The sequence below is a fragment of the Rhipicephalus sanguineus genome, chromosome 6 (assembly GCF_013339695.2).
Source record: "Rhipicephalus sanguineus isolate Rsan-2018 chromosome 6, BIME_Rsan_1.4, whole genome shotgun sequence".
Taxonomy (NCBI): domain Eukaryota; kingdom Metazoa; phylum Arthropoda; class Arachnida; order Ixodida; family Ixodidae; genus Rhipicephalus; species Rhipicephalus sanguineus.
Window position 1 is genome coordinate 159,674,186 of NC_051181.1, and position 13,750 is coordinate 159,687,935.

At 44.4% G+C, this 13,750-nt stretch overlaps 1 protein-coding gene across 1 annotated transcript in view; it reads left to right on the forward strand.

Annotated features, from left to right (window-relative positions):
- The window catches only part of LOC119396912 (midasin), a 153,804-nt gene that overhangs the window by 21,173 nt on the left and 118,881 nt on the right, over positions 1-13,750 (forward strand). Inside the window, exons 12-20 of the mRNA XM_037664292.2 lie at positions 1,070-1,185; positions 3,285-3,415; positions 5,727-5,831; positions 7,373-7,628; positions 7,813-8,187; positions 8,996-9,145; positions 11,212-11,328; positions 11,995-12,283; positions 13,319-13,559. Of these exons, the coding sequence (XP_037520220.1) occupies positions 1,070-1,185; positions 3,285-3,415; positions 5,727-5,831; positions 7,373-7,628; positions 7,813-8,187; positions 8,996-9,145; positions 11,212-11,328; positions 11,995-12,283; positions 13,319-13,559 (1,780 nt within the window). The remainder of the gene's footprint in view (positions 1-1,069; positions 1,186-3,284; positions 3,416-5,726; positions 5,832-7,372; positions 7,629-7,812; positions 8,188-8,995; positions 9,146-11,211; positions 11,329-11,994; positions 12,284-13,318; positions 13,560-13,750) is intronic.

The window sequence follows — 13,750 nt, forward strand, 5'->3', positions numbered from 1 at the left end:
AACGGACCTTGAAAGGCAGCTTTGCCGCAATACGGGGGTGTGATGAGGTGAAGCATATTGAAAATCTAGGGACCACTTCCAACCGAACTTTGTCTCTTGGCTAAGTTCGACCGTAACGGAGCTTGAAAGGCAGCTTTGCCGCAATACGAGAGTGTAATGAGGTGAAGCATATTGAAAATCTGAAGGGGTCACTTTCAACCGGACGTTGACTGCATTTGTCTTTGGGAAGTTCGAATAGTAAAATTTCAGTGCGAATCGAATCGAATAGCAAACACTATTCGAAAAATATTCGAAATTCGAATATTCGCACACCCCTAATTAATAGAGCTTGTCAGGTACCCAGCTGACATTCGGTGTACCGTAAAATGCCGAGCAAGCACCCCCACCTGAGCAAATGCCCCCTTTTGGGAGATGTGAAATTAGTGCCAATGACCGAGCAAGCGCCCCCCCCCCCCCACCCTGATTCCCTGCGGCCACTTTTTTTTTCAATACGAGCATTGCTTGCATAAAAAGAACCACAAGAATGAGTACACTGAATGCGTATCTAATGTTTATGAAATTATGTTGTCATGTGACTGGTCGTATATTGGTCATCATTCACTGGGTGTGGCATATCTAATGCACCAAGTAATTTAGAGGATGGTGCACTGCATGCCAGGCTCTCCGGTGTCGGCCATGTATTACCGCAGGTCTCTGCAGTCTGAGTGTGTGGACTTAACTTTTGCGTCAGACTCTGAGGAGTCGTTTGACGAGTTTGACAGCGACGAGGGGGAATAAAAGCAGTAAATAAATAAAGCATTTCATTAGAAACATGGATGGGCATTTTTAAAAATTTTTGCGGCTCTCTCGTTGCCAGCTTGAATTTCAGTCTGGGACCGAGCAAGCGCCCCCCTCCCAAACCTGGTCGCATTATCCTTCGCCGTAGGTGGGGGGGGGTGCTTGCTCTGCATTTTACAGTAATTGCAGTTAAAGTTCCTGCATAAGAAACCAGTTCTAACTTTACGTTGATTCTAAAAGATGCTGCAGCAACTGCAAGTGTGATTTACTTTTGGCATTGCACGACCTGCAGAGCCGGGCTCTGACAAGGATCAGTTGGAGCGCTGGCGTGCATTTGGGGAGCAGTTGCGGAAAGCCGAGACTCAAGCACGCCAGGCCGAGAACAAGTTGACATTTGCTTTTGTTGAGGTGAGTGCACTTAAAGGGACACTAAAGGCAAATATTAATTCGACGTTTGTTGTTGAAATAGCGTTCCAGAAACCTCGTAATGCTTGTTTCGTGCCAAGGAAATGCTTATTTTGAAAGAAAATCACGTTTAAGTGGTCCGCACGGTGTCAGTGCACTTCAAATCACCCGCCTGAACGGGCCTTCTGACGTAGCAGTTGCCGTGCCCAACGTTGCCCGCCTTTACTGCCCGGCCGCCGACGCTACGGCTTCTTGCGTAAAAGCGGCCATCAACTTTGCCAAGACGCAGCCGCGGGCCACTGCAAAACTGTATAGTTCACTGTAACGGAGCTTAGCTTGGCCAGCAGCAGCAGTAGAGTATCAACAGTGCGAAAATTGCGAGAGCCAAGCACACGCAGCAGTACGCGATACCAAAACTACCACTGAGACGCGCAGCTTGGCGGAAATGGAACTTTAGAGCCCCTCGCACCGTTCCCCATGGCAATGCCAAGAGGTTCTTTTCTCCATGAATCAAACAGAAACGAACAAGCAGCATTTTATTACATCTTGTGATGCACGGGAGGTTCTTTTTTTTTATCACAGCTAGTTTGATTACTAGTGGTTAATTGTACTCGGGACTCTTGACGTCACTGGGATCATTTCCAAAATATCCCACTTGTGGTGCACATTGTGTTCTACATTTACCTTAATTTCTCGATTATTGGAGCACTGCTGTGGATACTATTGATGTTTTAGACGTTGACCTTTCACTGTGACATAAATTATTTGCCTTTAGTGTCCCTTTAAGGGCTAGAGTGTGCAAGCACTTAGCATGAGCAGTTCACTGCTGTTCTCCGTGTACCCTTTGTACAGGTCTCCTTTCTTACCAGTACTTAATAATGTAGCTGACAGGGCTAATTGGTTGTGCATACTAAAAGAAGAATAAAAAAAAAACAGCGCTTGTCTTGTGTGTCTCCTTTCCGTCGCCATCCGTTTTATGCACTGTTTATTTCAAGTATTACCAGTACTGCTTATTAGTAGAGCTGTGCGAATAGCAAAATATTGGGTGCGAAGCGAATTCGATTATTGAAGTGTGAGTGTGAATCGAATCGAATATTTTTCGAATATTTCTCGAATATTTTTAAAATATTTTTCGAATACTTCGAAGCGAAATTGCAGAAAAAAAGTTAGAAAGGATTCTTAAGCATATTCTTATGAGATAGCAACATGACAGTGTTTCTTTTCACTAGGTTGATGAAGCACTGGCTGGGTGGTGTTTCATAGTTGTCTTATCAAGAATGAGGCAATGTAGAGGCCAAATTGTACTTATGTACATGATTTGGTTCAACCAAAGTGTTGCCGACAACACTTTACACGTGATAGGCAAAGATGCCATTTCCTCATCCTCTCCTCCTCTTTCAACTTCTGTGGAGGCCCAACTGATGGGGCGGACAGGGGTGTGCTCATTTCAAGTCCGGAGTTCCAAATCTGCCTCGTAGACGTCGATATATAAGAACATCTGAAATTTTGGATGCTAAAAAGCTTCGGCGTCCGATTTTTCGGACTTCCTGCCCAAATTTCAGGTTCAAAACAGCATTGAGCCCCCACCTCTGCCACATCTTTCATCTCCATGTTGGAACCAGCGTTTTCTTGAGTTAATAAATTTGCGACCGTAGCAGAGCTTGAAAGGCAGCTTTGCCGCAATACCGGTGTGTGATGAGGTAAAGCATATTGAAAATCTAGGGACCACTTCAAATCGGACGTCGACTGTCCCTTCGCAAAGTTCGACGGTGACGGAGCTTGAAAGGCAGGTTTTCCGCAATACCGGGGTGTGATGAGGTGAAGCATATTGAAAATCTGAAGGGGTCACTTTCAATTGGATGTTGACTGTGTTTGTTTTTGGGAAGTTCGAATAGTTCGAACCAGTGCGAATCAAATCAATGGCAAACACTATTAGAAAAATATTCGAAATTTCGAATATTCGCACACCCCTACTTATTAGTTTACCACATGATTTGTGTATCCCGAATAAGTGAGACTTCTTACGGAGAGTATGATGTTCCAGACAAATCTGGCTAGTGCAACTTGAGCTGTGAGGAAGTCCTTTGGTTTCTTATGTGCAGGGTGCCCTTGTACGAGCTCTTAAGGAGGGTTCTTGGGTTCTCTTGGATGAAGTCAACCTGGCCGAAGGAGAAGCCCTGGAGAGCTTGGCTCCTGTCTTGGATGGTAGCTCACCAGTGCTATTTGAGCGAGGGTACAGTGCAATTACCTTTTGTTTGAAGCTTTCTGTTGCGATCATTGGTTTCATTAATGACACTTTAATAGTGAGCTGCTTGTACAATACCATTGTGAGTTTATACTGGAACTGACCCTATAGGCCTGAAATTCTCATGAGAGAAAGAAAATGAACTTTATTAATTCACACCTACTTCAGCAAGCCACGAAGACCTGATTAGTCTTGATCAACTACTTACAGACAGCCACGTACACCCTTAGAAAGTAGTCACACCGCACGGAAAGGCTGGGTAGCCACACCAACCGGTTGCGCTTGCTTGTTGTTAAATGCATAAGCATTTCTATGCCAGCCTAATGAGAAAACTGTGTGTCCATCTGTCCATTGGTCCCGCTGTTACATAAGACGAATCACTGTAAAGAAATAAATGTGTAAAACAAGATTAATTGTCTTGCCGGTGCTGGGTTTCGAACCTTGGGACCCGCATCCAGAAGCTGAGTGTCCTGTCCACTGGGCAAAACACCCACGCTTTCAGAATGTGGATACCGTATTTTCTTGCGCATAACATGCCCCTGCATATAACCCATACCCCTGACTACAAACCATGGAAAAAAAAATCCTGTTGTATTTTTGGGAAGCTGCATTCCTCGCATTACTATGAAGCAGTGTTGCGAAGCCAACTTGCACACCAAAATTCACATACAACCTACACCCCCCCAACATTAGCTCCGAACTTTCTATGTATTTTGTGCGAGTTAAACGTGAGAAACTATGGTATATCTAATTCACATAAATGCGATGTACTTGCGATACAAAACAAATGTAAAAGGAGAAACCATGGAAGCTGCATTCCTTGCATTACTATGAAGCAGTGTCGTGAAACCAACTTGCACACCAAAATTCATGTTCTATGAAGCTGTGTGAAAATATTTCGTCACAGCAGATTTAAAGCCCTCTCAAGGATACCATGTAAATCTGACATGGGGCGTTCTACATATCAGGGAAATTCGGACTCTGCTTAAATTTGATGCAAGATATCAAATTTTGGTGAACGCTGGATGCACCTTCCGTTAGGCCATCCCAGATAATGACAAATGCTAGAATGAAGACGAAAGATGCCTTGCCGTACAACAATCTTTCTAGAAAAGCCACAACCGCACAGTTTCCTAAAATAGAACTGTGCTTATGCATCACTTAGTCAACTTTCAAGGGAGGTTCTGCATGTAGCTTTTTTCTTCTCTCTCTGCACCGTTTCACACATTACCTAACATCTTCCTTTCTTTGTGTATGTGCCTTTTTCACCAACATGCTACTATGTATATTCCATCTTCATGTTATGCTGGAGACTCGATGTTTCACTTTACAATTTCTGTCTTACGATTTATAGCCTTCAGAAACACTAAAGAAAGAAAAACTTGTGGAATTGCGTACAGTACTTTCCCTTCCATCATTTGAAGTTAAAAGCTGCTTTCACTGCCTTCTGCTATTGTGCGTGTGTTACACGGGCAGCCGACCCTCAGGAGATGTGAGAGCCATGCTGGGAAGACGAGCATCAGGGGATGCACGAGAGTTGAGGACGTCCTCATACTGTTCTGCTAGGCATCTGCAGTCATGATGTCTAGAAAGACAAAACTGCAGATTTAAAAGTCACTTAGTCTAAAAAATCGCACTTAAATAGTCTAAAAAATGATGAACGCATGAAACGTTGCCAATTTGGTACCACTGTGCATACCGTGATCACGACTGCACCCTTTTCCAAAGATTTGTAATGACCTCACCTGAAACTGCTGTGTTGAAATGAGTTTGTTACATCATCCTTCGAGGTCGCATCCTACGAACTTGGAGTATAATACAACACAGCAAGCGCAGAGTGCTTTTTCTGAGGTTCTCTGCTTTCTGTGCAAGCTTACCACCCTTTCGCGATAAATTTGTGATAGCTTTATCTAATGCATTTTGTGATCATCATATTAAGCAGTTGTGAGTTACCTGTCTACTTACGCAGAGGTAACAGTACCCTGATAATCTTTTTCACAGTTGAAATGTGTGTAGCTGCATTCCTTGCATTACTATGAAGCAGTGTCGTGAAACCAACTTGCACACCAAAATTCATGTTCTATGAAGCTGTGTGAAAATATTTCGTCACAGCAGATTTAAAGCCCTCTCAAGGATACCATGTAAATCTGACATGGGGCGTTCTACATATCAGGGAAATTCGGACTCTGCAAGGTGGCATGGTGGTATACTCATCATACCTTCCTGAATAGATGTTATCCCTAACTGGCTTATTAAGTTAGGTTGTATGCTCACAGTAAAATTTTCGTACTCTTCACAGGGACCAAGAGCCTTTGAAGAGACACCCCGAATTTAGGCTGTTTGCATGCATGAACCCTGCCACAGATGTGGGTAAAAAGGACTTGCCTGCAGGCATTCGGAGCCGGTAAGTGGGAGATCCTGGATTTTATTTTTTAAACCTGGGGCTCATGCATCTATATTAGGTATGTGCAGAAAACGCAGTTGATTGTTATGTGCATAGTGAGAACGAGTATTAAATTTTAAACCTCAGTATAATGAAGTTGGTAAAATCAGCACCTCGTTGTACTGAAATTTTGTTGCACTAAAAGTCGTCTTTCTATGCAAGGTGCAATCACTGGCCACCTCTATTTTTACACACAATAGGCCACAGAAAAGGTTGAAGTAATTGTGAAGGCAGCAAAAAGAAATTTCAGTTCAAAACGTTTCAGTTCAAATCGTAAGAAAAGAGACGCGGCTTTGATGCACTGGGGTGATAGTGTGATGGGAGAAGTGCGCGAATACCGTGTGTGGTGTGACGGTGCCGACATGGACAGATCGACACGGGAAGAAGCGCAGCGGCAAGACTTGGGCGAAGACGAAGATGACGATGGATTGTGCCACGAGGCCTCGAGTGGAAAAGGATTGGCGGGTGGAATGACGTAGCTGAAGGTGGGCGCGAGAAGCGTGCGCGTGGAGTTGCGACGGGAGTGTTCGATCGAGGGGAAGGAACGTGGAGGCTGGTCGTCAGCGTCACGGTCGGGTGTAGTCCCGAGTGCCTGGCAGAGCTCAAGGGTCGGAGTGGCCTGCTTCACTTGGCCTCAACTTCGACGGCGAGTCCATGGAGCCAGCCGGGAGCTACCGCCGCCACCAATAACACCGTCGGGTGTAGGCCCGAGTGTTTGGTTGCGGTCCCTTATCCACACGTTCGTGTAGAAGATTGCGTGACTTGGGCGTCCACGGTCTTCGTTCCACGCCATCTCCGTCTAGGCATCCACGTGAGCGGTGCCCTGCTCTTCACCGAACTCCGACGACAACGGCAGTCCCGCGCTGGCATATCTTCCACGTCGACGAGTCCCGCGTCGGCGCATAGAACTCACCGGTGAGACTGTTTCGATCACGCTAGGACTAAACTTGTTCATATGTCTTCTTTGGTTTCATAGGTTGTAAAGTGTCGTCTTACTATTAGTGTTCGATGTTGTGTGTGTTATGTTCGTGAGTTTCTCCATAAAGGAAAAAAAAACGGAAAACAGCCTCGCCTTTTTCCGGAGAACGTTACTGTCTTCGACGCAACGTACTCTAGTCTCTTGTTCATTCTCGAGAATCTCATCACAGATAGGCATAAAGTGTAGCTTTTGTATCTATTGTGCCATTGCCGCTTGCTGCCTCAGGTGCTTCAGAGTGCTACTACACTGAATGCTATGCATGCTGAACCAAATCACTGCTGTCTGCAAATTCTAGTGAATGCAGCATCAAACCCACAAGGCATTGCAAAGAGCACTACATTAGAATCGCATGGTAGTGAGGTGACAATCACTGCTAAAATGACTTTAGAATTGGTGCATCTAACTTGGTGTTAAAACCTAAGGCTAGAAACAAATTGAGATGCTAAACAGTTGTGGCATGTGTAAATATGGCAGAATTGAAAGAGTGAAATGAAAAGGATAAGGCAGTGTTCTTGCTTGTCAGCTTCACGGAGGTGTACCTGGAGGAGCCTCTGGAGGAGGGTGATCTGGAGCTGGTGGCAGCTGCCTATCTGGGTGGCAGTGGGTCACCACCACTGCGAGCTTGTGTGTCCCTCTACCTGAGCCTGAGGAAAGCTGCTCAGGAGGGCCTGACCGATGGCACGGGCAGCCGACCCCACTACAGCCTTCGCACACTATGCCGCGCTCTGCGCCACGCTGCCTCCGACCCATGCAACAGTTGGCCACACTCACTCTACCAGGTCTGTGCTGCAGGAGATGTGTTAACATGCCTCGGCTGCACTTCTCAGTAATTCTTGTCACACGCAAGTGTTGCATAGCTAGGAGCACCTAGCTATGTAACACTTGCAATATAAGAAACTTGTTTCACCTTATAGTGAAACAAATTTCTTATTCAGCTAGATCTCATTCTCATTTTCTCCGCAGGGCTTCTGCCTGAGCTTTCTGACATCCCTGGACCGCAGCTCTCATGCTGCAGTGGAGCGCATGATTCGCAAGACTCTACTTGGCTCCAAGGTGCCTCGGACCCCTCTAGCGCCCTGTGGCATAAAAGCAGTGGAGCTTGAGGGCTACTGGGTGCCCACTGGTCCGCTGGAACTTCAAGATTCCCCTGGCTATGTGCTGACATCCACCGTACGAAACAACCTGCGTGACTTGGCCAGGGCAGCAGCCTGTGGCCGTCATCCTGTGCTCCTGCAGGGTGAGACTTCTGCAGGGAAGACCAGTCTTGTGCGCTGGCTTGCAGCCCGCACAGGGCACATCTGCGTCCGTGTCAACAACCATGAGCATACGGATCTTGAGGTGAGCTGGAGCAAAGTAGGGTTGACAGTTAAGTTAGCTGGCACATACAATGTGTACGCTCATGCTTGTGTACATGTGCTGTAGCGTGGAGAGGCAAATGATGAGCACTGAATGACATGCCGCTCAACTGTCTACATAGGAACACAGGGTCAGTGCTCCCAAATAAACTTAGAGCTGTAGGGCATATCTATTGTGGCTACATTAGAAATTTCAGCTATACATAGTAAGTTAAATACTGTCATCTAGGGAGCATATTGCAGAAAAATATTTCAGTGTGGTTTATTACCATATTTACTCACATAATGATCAAACTTTTTTAACGCAAAATTGACCCAGATCTAGAAGTGCGATTGTAGTGGGGGTAAAATTTTTGGGAGAAGAATTTTGGAATTCAGACAAGTTGCAGGGTTGCAGGTCAGAATTCTTAGCATGGCCACCGTGACCATAACCAAACAATATTAGGCTGGAGAAGGCCTACCTTTGTGTTAAGGAGACACGTCCACTTCACATTGCATGAACGTTTTCCTGAAAAGCATGGCGCATACATGCGGATCACAAAAATTGCAAGGAAAAGCAAAGCTGTGACAGAAAAGCAAAGCTGTGTTTCGTCAAGTCATGCAGTATGCGTGGCGATGCAGAGGTTGTGCTGGTGAGAAGAGGGCAGACGGCGTGTCAGCACTCGTCCCTGCACCTCTCTGCATGGCCACGGATTCTTGCCCTATTTTGAGGTACGGTGCATCTGATGTGGTATGGTGCATGTGAAAATGTGTCATAATTTCATGAGTGCATGTCTTTTTTTTTCATGCAGGAGTATCTTGGCAGCTATGGGGCTGAAGCTGGCACAGGCCGGCTGACCTACAGAGAAGGCATACTTGTGGAGGCCATGCGCCAAGGTCACTGGATCATCTTGGATGAGCTGAACCTGGCATGCTCAGAAATTCTGGAGGCTCTGAACCGGGTTAGTGCATGGTGGAAAAGTTTCTCCCTTATCTATCGGAGGCCTTAGACATTACATAATTGTGTGCCGTGTATCCAGGCTAATGTTAAACCACCTGGAAAGCTTGCAGTGTAACTTAAGCTCGTAAAAAAAATTACGAGGATAATGTTAATCTTACAGACATGCTGTGTGTGTGTCATGCGATGTGTGTCATGCGATGCATGTCTTGCAAGAAACAAGAATGGAAAATGTTGCTTTACAGTCGCGCAGCATCATTTCTTTTTGTACATGCAACTTGTTTCGAAAAGCTTGTAGGTGAATCAGCAGTCTGGAAAAATGAATAGGAGGGAGAAGAAGTATGTTGTTGCCTTTTACTCTGCTTATTACTGGGATGGCTGCCTATTAACACGATAGTGTTAAAGAGCTCATCGCACACAGTGTGGTCTTGGCGGCATTGGTACTGAGTCAAAAATCGTCATTGTCCGTGAGCGAAAAATCCTGATGGATGCAAAGAATGAAAATCAGGCCGGAATCAAACCGAGGTATTTTGTGTGGCAGTCTTCAAGTATTCTACCACATAGCCACGCCAGTGCTTGAAACTGCTTTGGGAAAAGACCCTTTGCCATGCCATGACAACTTAGAAACTTGGAGGATGCATAAGCTTCGTGTAATTAGAACAGTGCAAAATAAAAGACGAAAAAGTAGACGCAGGACTAGTGCTGTCCTGTGTCTGCATGCTTACTTGTCCGTATAACTATGGATACCTACCAAATGGCTGACATTCAGACGCTGTTATGCTTCACCTTTAAGAGTGCAATGCAATAGCAGTATAAGTCTCCATTCACATCACCTTCTCATTATCACGCTATGCTTCACTTCTCAGTAGACACCTCAACATGGTTGCCTCAGCATGGTTGAGGTGTCCACCAAAAAGTGAAGCATACTGTTCTGGATGTCATCCATAAGGCTGACATACATGGAGCAGGCCGAGTAGAGGCTGTCGCAAACACTTGTGATCTTGGAGTCTCTTTGATATAAGGAAATGTACGTACTAACATTGCATGCAGGGTGTTCCACCGTTTGGTGTCAGGGATTGTTTCGTTATTGCATTGTTCTTTGAGCATTCAACTACAAAGGGCTTTTCATTACTTCATAGCTTTTGTAAATTAAAAGCTTGCTTTAAACTTCTTTGCAAGGTAATGCTGTTTTTATGCCTCACTAGCTTTGTAAAATGATGTAAAATGGTGCAGAGCTTGCGTTATAGTGTTTCTGTATCAGTTAATTTTGAAAAATTTCTTGCTACATAAGGTTGAATGTCCATTACAAAAGGCCATTTTTTTTATGCTGCTTGGTATGAAGAGGCATTAGAGTTCAACAGCCTTAAATTGCATTATAACTTAGGAAGCCACATGAAGTTGTGAAATTTAGTTGGATATACAAAAAGAAGGTGAAGAATAATCATGTTTAAACTAATATATACTAATCCTAGTGCTTCTTGCACTACGATGTTTAAGATTTTAGTTTCTCAGGCAATCACTTTTTGTTTAAAGGGACACTAAAGAGAAAAAAGAATTTTCTTGTATTAGTAAATTGGCATTACCAAAAGCACCACTCTTGCCACGAGAAGATGCTTAGTAAGCGAGAAAACCCGCAGAAGGCAAATGCAGGTGGCAATGCCACCACGAATTTCCTGCACCAGCTCACCGCGATGTCATAGACTTGGATGGCGTCTACTCGGGCGTACACAGTTTTTAATTCATAAGAATGAAGTGCACTCAGGCCAGAGACTTAACATACCAAGTTTCATAAAGTTTTGTTGAGCTGATGTGGCTAAAATACGAAAATATTCTTTGAAATCTGTGATGTAATGCTGACATTCATGTGCAGAGATTTTGGTGTGCAATTTAAAGATGAAACATTGACCTTCATTCTTTCTTTTAATAATAAACCCATATTCACTGAATTAAGGACATTAAAGAATAATTTATCAGTCTAAACTGATTGATTGTTCTACTTTAGTGTCTCTTTAAAATATTGGTGCTGTGAAGCATTGTTTATGGTGTTGCGATACCTTTATCTGTTCACAGGTGCTGGATGATAACAGAGAGTTGTTTGTGCCTGAAACGCAAGAAGTGATTCGTGCCCACCCACATTTCATGCTCTTTGCAACCCAGAATCCACCTGGTCGCTATGGTGGTAGAAAGGTGAGTGCATAAAAATATTATTCATTATCTGCTTAGTACATTTCTTACGTATAAGCACTTCGTGCTTATTCCTGGAATTTATCATCACCAATAATTTCACTGTGAATCTTTCTCTTGAAATCATGCTGCACTTTTCTAACTTCAGTGCAATGCAATTTGTTTCTAGTAGTCTTAGAACAACAGTAAACAATCCATTTGACTATTCTTTCCTTTCGAAATAGAAACAGTGAACGCCACATGGCTCTACCATTGTTACTTGTGTAGCATCTATACCCGTGTTATTGTCTCATTTCTAGACATTTGACTAGCTGCTGCCAGCAGCATTGATGCTGGAGGTAAATTTTTAATGAAACCATTTTTAATGCGGAGTGGTAAGGGTGTTCTGCGATTGAACAATGATTTTCATTTGATTACTATCAGTCTCAATTGCACTCTGGGGGACACAATGCAAAACTCTTGTGTGCTGTGTTTTGGGCTCACAATGAAGAACATGAAATGGTCAAAATTGATCTTGAGCCATCCACTGCAGTATCTATCATAGCGTATTGTGCAGTTTCACGACGTGGAGACCCATAGTATAGGTTTCCTTATTTTAGAATGAGCAGCCATGATAAAGCTAGCAGAACGCTGAAATAAATAAGTCTCCGTGGCTGTGATGTTCTGTAGGTGCTGTCACGTGCCTTTCGCAACCGGTTTCTTGAGCTGCACTTTGAGGAGCTGCCACCAGAGGAGCTGGAAGAAATCCTAGAGAAGCGCTGCTCTTTGCCACGCTCACTCAGCGTCAAGATGGTGTCTGTGATGACAGAGCTTCAGCTGCGCCGTCGTGAGACAGGTGTCTTTGCTGGTCGCCATGGTTACATGACTCTCCGTGACCTGTTTCGTTGGGCTGAACGCTACCGCCGGACTCCTGACCCAGGTGGCTTCTTTGACTGGGACCAGTTTTTAGCCAATGAAGGTACTAGCCCTAATTTTTATCAACTGATGCTCTTCTTCAAGAAGTGTTTGTTCAACTGTACTCGGATAAAACTTAAGAAAGCACGAGAGTCCCCACCCAGATGACTGAAGTGCGGCAGCCATTTGCCTCCATTATTAAAGACATAGTCCCGCTCATGTACTCGGCGATGTTCTCCGATGGCGGGGTCACCGACCAAATGGCTTATGATGTTGGTGTAGAGCGTGCACTCATTGGTGGAGGCTTGTGTGCATTCGCCTTTGAAGTGGAAATGCTGCTGTCTCCTAAAGTTGTACCAGACTAAAAGCACAGGTTGAAAAATTCAAGATGGCGTCATTACTTTGGATAGACTTGAACGCTCTCACTTCAATGCTGTAACGAGTGCAAAGAAGCATTAATGTACTGAAACATAGCTGCGCTCTAAAGAAAGTAGGTACTCTTGCATGACCTTATGCTCTCTATTGCTGTTGTTCTCACAAGTTTTACTCGAAAGGATCCATCAGATCAACGTAAGCAATTGACAAAGTACTCACATTAGACAGTGAATGGCCATTTCTACCATGGATCATCTGTTTTTTTCCGTGATTGCACATTCACAACGGTGGGGAGATATGTATGTAATTTATTATTATTGTGCGTCGAATCAGCAGAGTAATGTTCTGACATAGGTCCCTTTAGCGGCTCTCTCCCTACCTGTGTTTCCTTTGCGTAGACCTGAAAGCAATTTTTTTGCCAATATCTACATGCATGCTTATGCACAAATAATGGATTAAGGAGGGTATTTTCTTTCATGTCTGACGTGACATGGTTGTCACAAGACTCAACTGTAATAAAATTTTGCTAATGTTGTGACAATGGTACTGTTGAACCAGAGTTTTGTAATTTAATCTACAAATCATACACAATGACTCTGTGTATCCACAAAGTTTTGTTCTGATCCGACTTTACTTCTCTTTCACTGGGTGCGAAATCTACTGTGCAGAAACCACTTTGCGAGTTTCATTGTGAAATTTCAATGTTGTTGTTGCCCTTTGTTAGGATACGCTCTGTTGGCTGGACGAGTTCGCCGACCCCAGGAGGCACAGCTTGTGGCAGAGGTGCTCAGCAAGAAGTTCAAGCGTCAAGTGGACCCAGAAAAGCTGTTCTCTGGGGTGCCATGCACAGTTGCTCCTAAGGGATTTGAGCATCTTGTGTGGACTGCTGACGCTCGACGCATGGCGTACCTGCTGCAGAGAGCACTTCAGTTCGATGAACCTGTCTTGCTGGTGGGAGACACCGGGTAAGGAGCAGGATGTTCATCGTCTTTGGCATCTCAGCTTAAGTCAATTGTTGCACTATTTCCTGCAAGTATTGCACCTTTGTTTATGTGCAGGAGGAAGCTAGAAGAACTAGTAAAATAAAAAAATTGTATAATGTGTTGGAAGGTCACTGCTGTTTTCAGCAATAAATGTTTAATGACCCGTTGATGTT